Here is a 12476-nt window from a genome sequence, read left to right on the forward strand (position 1 = left end):
GTGACCCCACGTGGGGGCCAGAGCTAAGCACCCCCACGTGGACCAGCTTCGACAGAGCAGCTGGCCCCCATCCACGTGGACAAGGAAGGGCACAGGTTTCTCTGGGGGAGGGGCTCTGCGGCGCCCACGTGCCCTGCCCTGGCCGTGACCCCCGTGCGGGACCTACGTTCCTTCTCCAGAAGAGGATCCTGAGCAGGATGAGCTGCCAATGACTGGGAGTCACTCGTGCTTTGTGTCAGCAGCTTCTCAGGTTTGCGGTGGGGACAGTAGAGGGGGCGGCGGCTGAAGAATCCCCACCCTCCCTTCCTCTGGCCTCCGGGCACATCCAGGTCCATCACCGGGCCTCTCCTCAGCCCCACCCCCGGCTCCCAGGTTCAGGGCAGCAGGAGGCCCCCCTCCCCCGCCCTGCACACACACACACACACGCGTGTTGCTACGTGTGTCTGGCGCTCTTCCCTGAGCTGCAGGCGTGTCCAGGGGGCTTGTGCACTCACAGTGTCTGTGGCGGCTCTCCTGCGTGTCCCACGTGGAAATAAACTGATCGGCGAATAATGAAGCTTCAAGGAGCATCAGGGTTACAGTTATCTATCTGCTCTGAATATCTGGGACCGAAAAATTACTGTTGGCTTTGAACGCTGAGTGGTATTTTCTATTGAAGAAAAATTAAGGATCTATTTTAACAAATATCCAGAGACTGAAAGAGGTCAGATCATCAAACCAGCCCCTCGACCGATGCCAAAGGGCTGGGCAAAGTGTAAGCCGTGAGCCGTTCACCCCAGGCTCCAGAAAACGGTGCCCACACTTACGACACCAAGGTGGCGAGTGTCTGTCTCCAGGATGCCAGAGTTGGTCACAACCCGTCATCTTGTTGCAAGATTATTTCTTGGTCTTGGAGTTCAAATTACCTGACTCCTTCTTCTTTTATCAAAGAAGTAAAAGAACTATAAAAAGAAGGACTCTAGCGATCTCTATAAATTACAAAGCCACAACGCAGTATCTGTGAAACAAGTTGTCTACAAACAGGAGGGTTAAAAAAATATTTCAGTGAAACACATACACGTGTCTTTGTGTGTAAATGGTGGAACTATGAGGAAAGTATCTTAGTTTAAGGAAGTTTATTGTTAGGTTTTTGTAGTAATAGATGAGGCACAACTATCTCCTGCTTCTCCAACATCTCAATAAAAAAGACAATAATCAGGAGTAACAGTGAAATTAAAAAATACAAAAGCCTAAGGTTTTGGACAGAAAAATGACTATAAACTACGTGCAGAAAAACTGTAAATGGTTTTAGTTTAGCCTTGCAAAGAGTGACCTTCTTCTCTATGACAAATCAGGCCTTGCGAAGCTGCCTGCTCGGCTCGCAGTGGAGGGGCGGGGGCCCAGGCCCTCAGGCGTCCCACCCGCGTCCCGGCCCCTCAACAGCCGCGGCCTCCCCTCCCGGGGCGCGTCTGGGTCTGCAAGGGGACCAGCGCACGTGTCAGGCTGCTTCACTGACCAGGCTGAGCCCAACTGGTGGGAGAGCCGTTCCAACACCTCCGCCGGTTGCACGGATGGCGAGGGCAGAGCCACGGAGACGGTTCCCAGCTGGTGAGGGAGCCGGAGGCCCCCGAGGCCCCCGGGAGCCCCGGGCCCAGCCGGCAGGGAGAGCGCAGCTGCAGGCCCAGGGCAGGCCCTCGGCCCTGCCCCGACGGAGCCCAAGCGCGTTCTTTTCCCTTAAACCAGGGTCACTGGCCCTGAACCTGGAGCACGTCCTTTCGGTTTATGAAGAGCCACAGGAAGCAGGACAAAAACAGCAACTTTTCTCCAGCCAAAAAAAGAGCCGAAACTCCAGCAAACGCCGACAGGAAGCCTCGAGCACGAGAAAGGATTTCGTGCTGTCCCCTCGTTCAAACGCTGTGATAACAGGATGACTCAGAAGCAGGCCTCTTCCTCCCCTTCCTGCGGGCCAGCCTCCGAGGCCGCTGCTTATCTGCCGGATGAAAGCGAGCAGGACAGGCCCCAGGACACAGGACGGAACAGCGTGGCCTGGGGCCGGGGCCTGGGGATGGTTCTTCAACCACAGGAACATTCTGGTGCCACTTACAGGGGAAGTGTTTTCTCGTTCACTTGCTCAGAAAAGTCCTCGACAGGCCACACAGATTGTAGCAGAGGAACACCCAGAGGAGGCCAGTCTGGAAGGCAGCGTGTTTTTGAAACGGTGACAGACACCCGGGCAAAGCACCGGAGAGCAGGGTTTACCAGCTCGCAGCGACGTTCACAGCCTCCTGGAGTCTGACCCGGAGGAGACCACAGCCGGTAGTGTTTACCTGTCACGTGTGTGGTAACAGAAGCAACAGACTGGATCCGAGCTTTGATCCTCGGGCTGGCTATTGGAAGGCACCAGTGGGGTGGCAGTGTGGACAAAGCCGGATTTTCCGGGCAGCAGCTGCGGCCCGAGTGAAGGCTGTGCTGGCGATCCCGCCAGCTCCGGAGGCCCCCGAGAGGGCGAGGCTCCCTGCAGCCGCGCAGGTGCTGGGCGACGGGGAGTGACGGGGACAGAGGCAGTGCCCGCAGGGCCGAGGGCGGGAGGGTGGCCCGGAGGAAGCAGGCACCGCCGGGCAAAAGGGAGGGGGGCATGCACCTGCGTCCACACCTCCCACCCCGTGATCTGACGGGGCGGGAAGACAGCGCACGCAGGCTGTGGGGGCGTTAAGGCAGGTCTACACCCGCATTCTCGCTCCCCTGCTCTCAAGCCGGCGCCGGCGCTTCATCGAACAGCCGGGACCAGGGCCTCTCGGGAAACTGGCACAAGAGAGGGAAAGGCGGCGCCCTCCCTCGGGGAGGCCCCGCGCTGGGACCCAGCTCAGCCCGCACGCCCGGCACCTCCCGCGAGGCCCCAGCGGGCGACGCCCCTCCGCGGGGACGCAGAGCTGGAGAGGACCGGCATCGGCCTCCGCACAGACCTGGGCTTTGGCGGCTCTGCCACCAAGGACGGCGCGGGCGCGCGCAGACCCGCAGGCCCCGCCTAAGCTGCGTCCGAAAAGGAAGCGTCCGGAAGAGGGAAGCCGTGTTCTCCGGCGTCGCACGTTCACACCAGGGTGACCGCTTGGATCTCAGTAGTGTCACTCGTCCCCAGGACTCAGTAGCTAATGCCGGCGCGGCGCCGCCTTCGGCCGTGCGCGCGCCGGCGGGACGGAGCGCGCCCCCGGGGCCCGGGCCCGCGGCGCGGCCGCTCTCACTGCAGCATGATGTCTTTGAGGTTCTCCTGCAGGATGGTGTCCTTCACGGCGTGGAAGACGAAGCGGATGTTCTCGGTGTCGATGGCGGTGGTGAAGTGGTGGAAGAGCGGCTTGCTGCGGTTGCGCCTCTTCCGGTCGAAGCACTGCACCAGGTAGCGCTGCACGTCCTCCAGCCGGTGGGGGTCGCCCTTGAAGTCTGGGAAGTGCTTCTTGATGCTGACGGCCTTGACCTTCTCCACCAGGAGGTCCATCTTGTTGAGGAAGAGGATGATGGAGACGTTGAAGAAGAGCTTGTTGTTGACGATGGTCTCGAAGATGTTCATGGACTCCACCAGCCGGTTGGTGCACCTGTCCTCCATGAGCACCTGGTCGTACTCGCTGGAGGACACCATGAACAGGATGGACGTGATGCCGTCGAAGCACTGGAACCACTTCTGGCGCTGCGAGCGCTGGCCGCCCACGTCCACCATCTTGAAGGGGATTTTTTTGATGACGAAGTCGTGCTCCACGATGCCCTTGGTGGCCTTCCTCGCCAGCAGGATGTCCTGCTTGCTGGGAAAGTAGTTCTGCAAGACAGGACAGGGAGACGCTTGGGGGAGGAAGGTATGGCGGCGTGGGGGGGGGGGGGGATGCCGTGGAGGGAAAGAGCGTGGGGCTGAAGCGGACGCCAAAAGCACCTTTCACTCCCAGAACCCAGGGCGGGTGATCGGGAGCCTCCCTCTTGGCTCCTGCTCAAAAACCTCATCCCTTTCTTCCCCACAGGAAACTACCATCTTTCTCCCCCTGCACCATCGCAACCTTTCTATTTTTCTAACTCGCAGGGCACACGCATTCCAAAAGCTTAGTGTGAGCAGATTTAATTGAGGTTCTGCACTGCTCTTTGAATTTCGCCTGCCGTATATTTAATGTGTTTTTCTTGGGGAACTCTTACAGTCTTGAGCACTACGCCGGCAACCGCGGTCACGCAGACCGCCCTGCTCCTGCACCACCGACAACCCTCCCGCGGTTACTGCACACTGGCACTCACGCAGCAGCCCGGCCCCAAACCCAAGCAGGGACAGCGCTCTAGGACCAACCCATTCCCACGGTGCACGGGGGTGTGTGTGGGGGGGCAGAGAGACACCTGCATTAACACGGTCGGGGTGGCGCAGCAAAACCCAGATGTGAGAAACCCCACAGGAGAAATTGCCCAATCACTCCAACAAATAAAGCCAAAAAAAAAAAAAAAAAAAAATGAAGGCAGAAGCCTATGGATTAAAGGAGGTTTAAGTGACATGGACCAAATGCGATGATGGACCTTAATAAGAGGTTGATTCCAACTGCTGAAATACAGCAGCGTCCGCAAGAAAACACTTATGAATGAGACATCTGGGAAAAATCTCACAACTGACCAGATATTGGTTGATATTGAGGAACACTGCTAATTTTTTAGGAGCAATAATGGCATTGTGGTTGTGACTTTTAGAGTCTTATCAGTCCAGAGATACCCTCCAAAATATTCTCTTTTTTTTTGGTCTTCTTGTCTTTTTGCCTTTTCTAGGGCCGCTTCTGCAGCATATGGTATGGAGGTTCCCAGGCTAGGGGTTGAATCGGAGCTGTAGCCACCCGCCTACGCCAGAGCCACAGCAACGCGGGATCCGAGCTGCATCTGCGACCTACACCACAGCTCACAGCAACGCCAGATCCTTAACCCACTGAGCAAGGCCAGGGATTGAACCCGCAACCTCGTGGTTCCTAGTCGGATTCGTTAACCACTGCGCCACAATGGGAACTCCCCTCTAAAATATTCTTGATGAAGTAATATGATGGATTTGTTCCTGGGGGTGGGGTGGGGCTGAGGGAACAAGCCGGGTCAGAAGCGACAGGCACTGCATGTGGGGTTTCATTACACTATTTCTCCTTGTATACGTTTGCATTTTCCATGATGAAAAGTTAAAGGAGCTCTTTCGTTTACAAAAGAACTTCCGTCTCCATTTTTGTGCTCTGGGAGAAGGAATCCTTACAGAAACCCTACTTTACATCCGATTTAAGCAGGGACTCGAGGTTTCCCAGCAAGACGGTGAGGAAGAAGAAACCCTCGGCCCCTCCATCCTGACACAGATGGAAGCGGGAGCGTGGCGTCTCCACCGCACTCCTGGTCCCCAACGCAGCGAGGCTGGCTCTCGAGGGCGGCTTCCGTCTCCACACAGATGCTTTCTGACCCTCGACCACAGGCTCCTGGAGGGGGGCTCTTACTCACCAGCTGGCCAATCCGGTCCAAGTTATCCAGGAAATACTTCACCGATTCGCCCTGTCGTGGAGGAAAAAGATTCGCGACTCAGTCTCGGTTGAGGAACGCGGACGTGGTACAGGGAGAACTTAGCAGGGTCGCAAGAGTGCGGTTTTGCCTCTGGGTGAGTTGGAAGGCAAAGTGAAAGACTGAGAGCATGCATGGAATTTTAAAAATTAAAACCAATCCCAAGCATCCAGAAATGCCATTTCTCTAGCGGATCCCAAGGTTCAAATTCCAACTGTTTTTTAAAGTGTCCCCACTGGCTCCTGGCGACGGCAGGCTGCTGGCCCCTCCAACCCAGCTGACGCCTCCCTCGCGGATGCGGAGGCTGGCCCGCTGCAGGCCACGCCGCCAGGGAGCCCGAAGGGAGGACCGTGGTCCTGCGAGCAGCGCTGCCAGCGCAGGACTCCCGCACTGCTGGAGAGAGGGGACATCTCTGGCAAGAGACACAGGACAAAACATGCTCCAGTGTCGCCAGCAGGCCCTGCCACACATTTGTACAACCTGATTTACACTCTACGACAAGGGACGCTCTGGTCTGGACTCAGGGCTGCAGCGGCCCGTCTTCTTCAGCCCCCAGACGCGCTCGGGACTGGACGTGGACACAGACCCAGACGCTGGGTAGCTGGCAGCGACCTTGAGAATCACCCGCACTCCTGCACCCTTGGCGTTGTGGGACGCGGCTGCCCTCTCGGCCTGAGGACGTCAGCGGCCTCGGCCTGGATGGAGCGGCGGGGGACGGGCCTGCGGGCGGGCGCCGGCCTGCAAAGGCCGGACGTGGGGAAGGGGTTCTGACCGGTGCAGGGGACGCGGCTTTCTAGAGACTCCGCTGAGCCTCCTTCGGCCGACGGGACCAGTGGGGTGGCGCCAGGCTCTGGGGGCGTCGCCCAGGGAGCCACACACGCGGGCCGCAGAGGCCACGGCAGACCTTTCGGGGGGGGGGCAGTAGAAAGGAGCCAGGGTCCAGCTTGAGCTCATGACCCCATGAAAACAAGGTGAACAAAGACGGGAGCGGCAGCTCTTCTTACGAGGCTCAGGCCCCAAGGAAGCGGCCACGGCGGGAGGCCCCTTAGGGACAAAGCAGCCTTCGGGTTGAGGCCTGTGCGTGGCGCACAGACAGCCTTCTGCTTCAGGCCAGGGGACACTCCCCCTGGGCACGGACTCTGACTCGTGGCACAGTTCTCCCCCTTGGTGTCCGGCTCTGCTCCAGCAGGTCCAGGCAGTCAGAGGTGGGCCCAGGCAGCGGTGCCCGCATCCCCAGGTCCCCCAAGGCAGAGCCGCAGTCTGGCGTGGTGGCGGCAGCGCGCCCCTGCCCACGGCTGCCCTAGGCGCTCACTGCACGGCCTGCTCCTCCCACGACTCGACAGGACACAGCTGGTGGCGAAGCGCTGCTGGGGGGTGGCTGCTCGCCTGAGCTCTGGCTGCGTCTCCCCCCACAGGGCCTCCCCTCTCACCTCCTGACAGGAGAGCTTAGGAAGACTGAGGACACTGCCGGTGGGTCCAGGAGAAAAGAAAGTGGACAAGCTCCCTGGCGGCGGGTCTGCGCCAGACAGAGCACAAAAGGTCACGGCAACACATGCCTCAGCCCGTTCTGTCACTGTGATGTGGCAGATGTCCCGGCAACACGGGGGCAACCTTAAGCCCAACACACAGCTGTGGCGTGAAAAGCCCCAAGGACACAATTAAGGACAAGCTAAACACAGGCTCTCTTAAAAAAAGAAGGAATTATGTCCCCCAGTTTGACTTTAAATATTTCCAATACTGAGTCGGAAGTCAGGGTCACCCCAATGGACCTTAGAACGCAGGGGATGCTCATGCTAACGGCCTTTGGGGTTCCTGTGGCACCAGGATGCTTTAAGAGCCGCAGCAACCTGCTTCCCGACACCGGAGGTGCCTCGTGCGCGATGCCGCTGCACGGTCATGGCCACGGCTCTTTCTAAAGAGAACCCCGACGAGGACAGGGAGACATGCAGGGGACATGCCAGGCAGGGGACATGCCAGGCAGAGGGCGGGGCCGCTCTGCTCTCTGACTCGGGCGAGAGGGAAGGGGACAAGGAGGGCAGACGAGGAGCCAGCGTTCAAACCAGAATCGGTGGGCCAACTCCGCAGCCTCCGCCCTGCTGGCCGGCTGGGCTGGACGCGGCCGAGGACACAGGCTGTGCGGTCGGACCGAGGGGGCCGTCTTCCATCTGCAAGGCTGCCTACAGGATGGGCACGCGCCACAGGCTTGCAGCGTCAGCTCGTTCAAAGGTCGGGGTCACCCTTCTGATCTATCCTCAGCCCTTGTCCGAGAGGAGCGTGTGGGGCACAAGCCGAGATGCCAATGTGAAATTAACCACCCAGACTCCGCTGTAGACACTGGAACAGGAATGTCCGTGTGTGACCCCCTCCCCAGGGGCTGAAACCTAACCCCTGGGGTGGTGGTGTCAGGAGGCGGGGCCTTTGGGAGCTGCTTGTGTCTCGAGGGTGCAGCCTCATGAATGGGCTCAGTGCCCTTATTAAAGGGACCCCAGAGGGCTCCCTCCCGCCTCCCGCGTTAGGGCACAGTGGGAAGATGCTGTCTATGAACCGGGAAGCCGGCCCCGCCCGACGCTCAATCTGCTGGTGTCCTGACTTTGCAAGACCAGCCTCCAGAACTGTGAGAAATAAATGCTTGCTGTTTAGGTCTATGGTGTTTTATTACTGCAGGCTGAATGGACAAACACAGCACCTTTATAAAAAGAGTATGGAGTTCCTGTCATGGCGCAATGGTTAACGAATCCGACTAGGAACCATGAGGTTGCAGGTTCAATCCCTGGCCTTGCTCAGTGAGTTAAGGATCCGGTGTTGCCGTGAGCTGTGGTGTAAGTTGCAGACGCGGCTCGGATCCCGTGTTGCTGTGGCTCTGGCGTAGGCCGGTGGCTACAGCTCCGATTCGACCCCTAGCCTGGGAATCTCCATCTGCCTCGGGAGCGGCCTGAGAAACGGCAAAAAGACAAAAAAAAGAGTATTATGCGAGGCAAAGCGCCCTGAGGGTCTCCTGGTAGCTGCAGCAGTAACATGGTCTACAAAGAGGAGGACGTGGGAAATGGGCTTTTTATAGCCCTCCTTGGTTTGAAGAATCTCAATCACTTAAGATGAAGAAGATGGATTCATGGATTAGACCCAACACAACGAACACATGAGCTCAGGGGCCAGTGAGGCCACACTCCACATCCAGCCTGCCTCCTGCCTCCAGCCCCCAGCGAAGCTCCGGACGAGGATGCTGAGGGGGTCCAGGGGTGGAGGAGCCAGGCTGTCTGATTCAAGCGGCAGCAGCAGGTGCTGGAACAGATGGGCGCATGACACGAGGACAGAGGCAGGGCCCAGCTTATGTGCACGACGCCTTTTTGGCAAATGGACTCTGATCTCGGGCGCCATCGCCCACCCCTCTAGTTGGTGAAAGACACGTTCAGGCTCCATGCCGCCTTGAGGGATCCTGTCCGGCTGGTCAGACGGACGCTCCTGTGCTCCCGCATCCCAGAAGCTGCCCCTCAGGCCACCGCGCAGCCCGCGCAGGTCCGAGAGGACACAGCCTCAGCTCGTTCAGCTGGGAGTGAGCCCAGGCCGTCGAGACCGGGGCACGACGGGCTTGCTCTGGTCACACCTTTCTCTGGATGGGAATCCAGTCTCCCACACCTGGGTGAATTCTGGTCCTTTCTGTCAGTGTCACAGGGGAGGTATGAGCGTGAAAGAGAGCCTGCCTGGGTCAGGAATCACCAGCAGAGGCCCCACAGGAGAGGGGAAGGCGGAGGGAGGGGTGGGTCAGGCCAAGGGGTCCAAAGGCGGAGGCGGCAGAATTCAAGGGCCAGCGAAGGTTGAGGGGCAGCGAGCGCCGACACCCCCATCTGGCCTCCCAGGAGCCCTCCCTGCCCCTGGGCTCTGGGGAGCTACTTCTAAAGTTGTAACTCAGGGCTCGTCGAGGGCGAGCGGGACTGGAAAATCCAGTTCACTCATTTCAACACGACAAATGACAAAGACAGATTTAAAAACTGCTGTGTGTTAAAAACAACAAACTATCCCGAAGGTCAGATGCTCAGTTCCATGACTTAGTAAACAGCAAATTCAAGACTTTACTTCCACGTGATAGAGATGTTTGGTTAAAACAACCTGACTGAACAGAGTACTTTTAAAAATACTTCAAAAAGTATCATGTAATTCCCGAAAAGAAACTTTCACTGTGAACTCAGGCTTTGCTCAGTTAGAACCTGTGACATCTCCCTGGGATCCCGTGAGATTAAATGATATCATAGCTGTGAACGTATCTGGAAAAAGATAAAGCATCATATTAATATACATTATCGACAGTTCCTGGTGGTCTAATGGCTGAGGACACGGTGCTTTCACCGCTGCAGCCTGGGTTCAGTCCCTGCTCTGGGAACTGAGATCCCACATCAAGCCGCTGTACTCTGCGGCCCCCAAATTAGGTATGTGGGTATATACGTGTGCATGTATATATATGCATGTATCTGTGTGTATGTGTGTGTATATGCATGCATGTGTGTATATATGTATGCACGCACACATGTGTGTATGTGTGTGTGTGTGTGTATGGACACCTTAGAAAAATAAAGATTCTCACATTTTAATTTGGATGCCTACAAACTGTTGGTAATTATAATCCGAAGAAGGTAAAAGACTCACTGGCAAAATGACGGATGCACAGAGCCGGTGGCTGCAGCATTTGGGGACAAGCCAAACGTCCCTTGGGTAGAGGACCACGCAGCTGCGGAAAGGAACGAGGAGGAGCCCGAGGGACAGCCCGCTGGGGAGAGACTCCCACGCCGTCGGACGGAAGCACCCGAGGTGCAGAACGGGGGGCGTACTGCGCTTCTTTTGTCTCATGGTGAGGAAGCCAAATCCCACATACCGTGTGCTCCTATTTTCAGAAGGCAACACGGAAGATAAACCAGCAACCAGTGAAAAGGGAGAGCAACGGGGAGGGAGGTGCGGCCGGGAGGAAGCAGACCTCTCTGAATGTATTTTGACCCCAGAACCATGCAAACACTGTACATAATTAAAAATGCAATTGAGTTTTACAAAACCACCCCCCAGAATCGAAGGCAAACGGAAACCAACGGCTGGAACGGCCTATCAGGCTGGACGTGTCCCTCTGGGACGCCTTCCCCTCAGGCAGAGGGTTTGGACCAGCTCTCCCGCCTCCGCTGCGGGCCGTTGTCCGAGCTCGTGCTCCAGCCCCGTATCCAAGCGCCAGCCTCCGCCCAAGATCCCAGCAACGGCTGCCCCTTGGCCACGGTGGTGAGACCCAGGAAAAGGCCCAAACAGGCCCTGGAAGCAGGGCTGGCCTGGGTGTGTCTCCTGGGCCTGCACGATGGGGTGCGGCCCCAGGTCAGAGGGCCAGGCCCTCTTGCCTTTGTCTGCTTCTTAAATTGAGGTAAAACTCACACAGTAAAGTGTACAGCGCCGTGGCACCAAGCGCATCCCCCGGGCTGTGTCCCCCGCTCCTGAACCAGCTCCCGGCGCTTCATGCCCAAAGTGGGCCTTGCGCCCGCGAGCAGTTAGCCCCGTTCTCCGACCAACCCCTCGGTGCGTCTCACGACGTGCCCCTTTGGAGATTTCCTACACATCACAGTCTGACCCGAGGACTGGGCTTGTTTCACTCGGCATCACGCCCTGGAGGTTCGCCCGTGTTGCGGCCGCTGCCGGGTCTGCATCCCTTTCCAAGGCTGAGAACAGGCCGCCGTGCGGCTGGACCGTGTCGTGTGCATCCGTCGGCGCGCGGATGGAGTTCAGATTACTTCCGGCTTCGGCCACTGAGACGAGCGCCGGGGCACTCACGCACACGTCTTTGTTGGAACACCTGTTTTCAAGTCTTGCGGGCATACAGCCACCCGGGAGTGGAATTACGGGTCACAGGGTCATTCCACGTGTAATTTTTCTTTGTTTTTTGGCCACACCTGTGCCCCGGCAGCAACTCGAGCTGCTGCGGTGACAGCGAGACGCCCATGGTGTTTAATTCGCCAAGGAGCCGGCTGCACGGGCTCAGTCCATCAGCCAGGAAGAGAGGCTCCGGTCCGCCCCGACCCTTGCTAGCTTCCGATTTTTAAACTGTAGCTGCCCTGGGGGTGGGAAGGGGTGGCTCTCTGCCCCGCCTTGGCCGGGTGGTCAGGTGGCTCTGTCCTTGGCACCATGACCCCTGGGTGTCTATGTATCAGAAGCAAAATCTGCTACGCTGGGAACGGGCATGTGAGCCCATCGGGCTCCTCTCTTTGATGTCCCACGCGAAGTTCAGAGTCTGGATTGCAGACGCAGCTTTGAAAACTACAGATTTAGACTCTTATTTGTACCCAGGGACTAGGACGGAAGAAGGAGCTACAAGGAAATGTCCGAGCATCTTTTAGAGACTGTCTCCCCCGATGAGAAAGCACCTGCATTATGGGGGTGAGGTGGCGGAGGCTTGGCCAGTTTTAGAAGGCGTCCACCACAGACTCCCTAGAGACCGCGTACACGATATACTGGGCAGGGCCGCCTGTCGCCGTCTTCGTTTGGGGAAAAGTCACATGGGGAGCTGTGGACACGCAGGACCAGCGTAAAGTTATCCCGGGTTTGACGGCTGGGGGTCGGCGCCCCAACCCCGGTGCTGTTCATGGGTCGATGGTCTATACTTCTTTCTCGAAACCACTCGAGAGGAAGGCGTCTTTCACCCCTAAAACTCCAGTGGAAGGACATGTGCTCCTAACAAGTGCGATGCCGATGTAATGCTTTTACCCCGTGCCAGCTCCTGGTCCAGCACAGAACTCAGTCTAGAACCAGATATTGCATTGAGCTGTCATCCTCTTTTTCCTCCTTTAATCTGAAACACTGATTTATTTATTTTTTCCTTTTGTGGGCTGCACCCTTGGCATATGGTGGTTCCCAGACTAGGGGTGGCATCGGAGCTGCAGCTGCCAGCCTACACCACAGCCACAGCCACAGCCACGTGGGATCTGAGCTGAGTCTGTGACCTG

General features: G+C 57.7%; 1 protein-coding gene across 5 annotated transcripts in view; it reads right to left on the reverse strand.

The window, feature by feature from the left end:
* GNA12 (G protein subunit alpha 12) overlaps window positions 237–12476 on the reverse strand; it is a 103444-nt gene continuing 91204 nt past the window's right edge. For all 5 annotated transcript variants that reach the window (XM_021086011.1, XM_021086010.1, XM_021086014.1 and 2 more), the window contains 2 exons: window positions 5458–5508; window positions 237–3784 (listed from right to left, as the gene is read on the reverse strand). In XM_021086011.1, coding sequence (XP_020941670.1) covers window positions 3215–3784; window positions 5458–5508 — 621 coding nt within the window. In that variant the 3' untranslated portion in view covers window positions 237–3214. The remainder of the gene's footprint in view (window positions 3785–5457; window positions 5509–12476) is intronic.

Source organism: Sus scrofa, chromosome 3, assembly GCF_000003025.6.
Source record: "Sus scrofa isolate TJ Tabasco breed Duroc chromosome 3, Sscrofa11.1, whole genome shotgun sequence".
NCBI lineage: Eukaryota > Metazoa > Chordata > Mammalia > Artiodactyla > Suidae > Sus > Sus scrofa.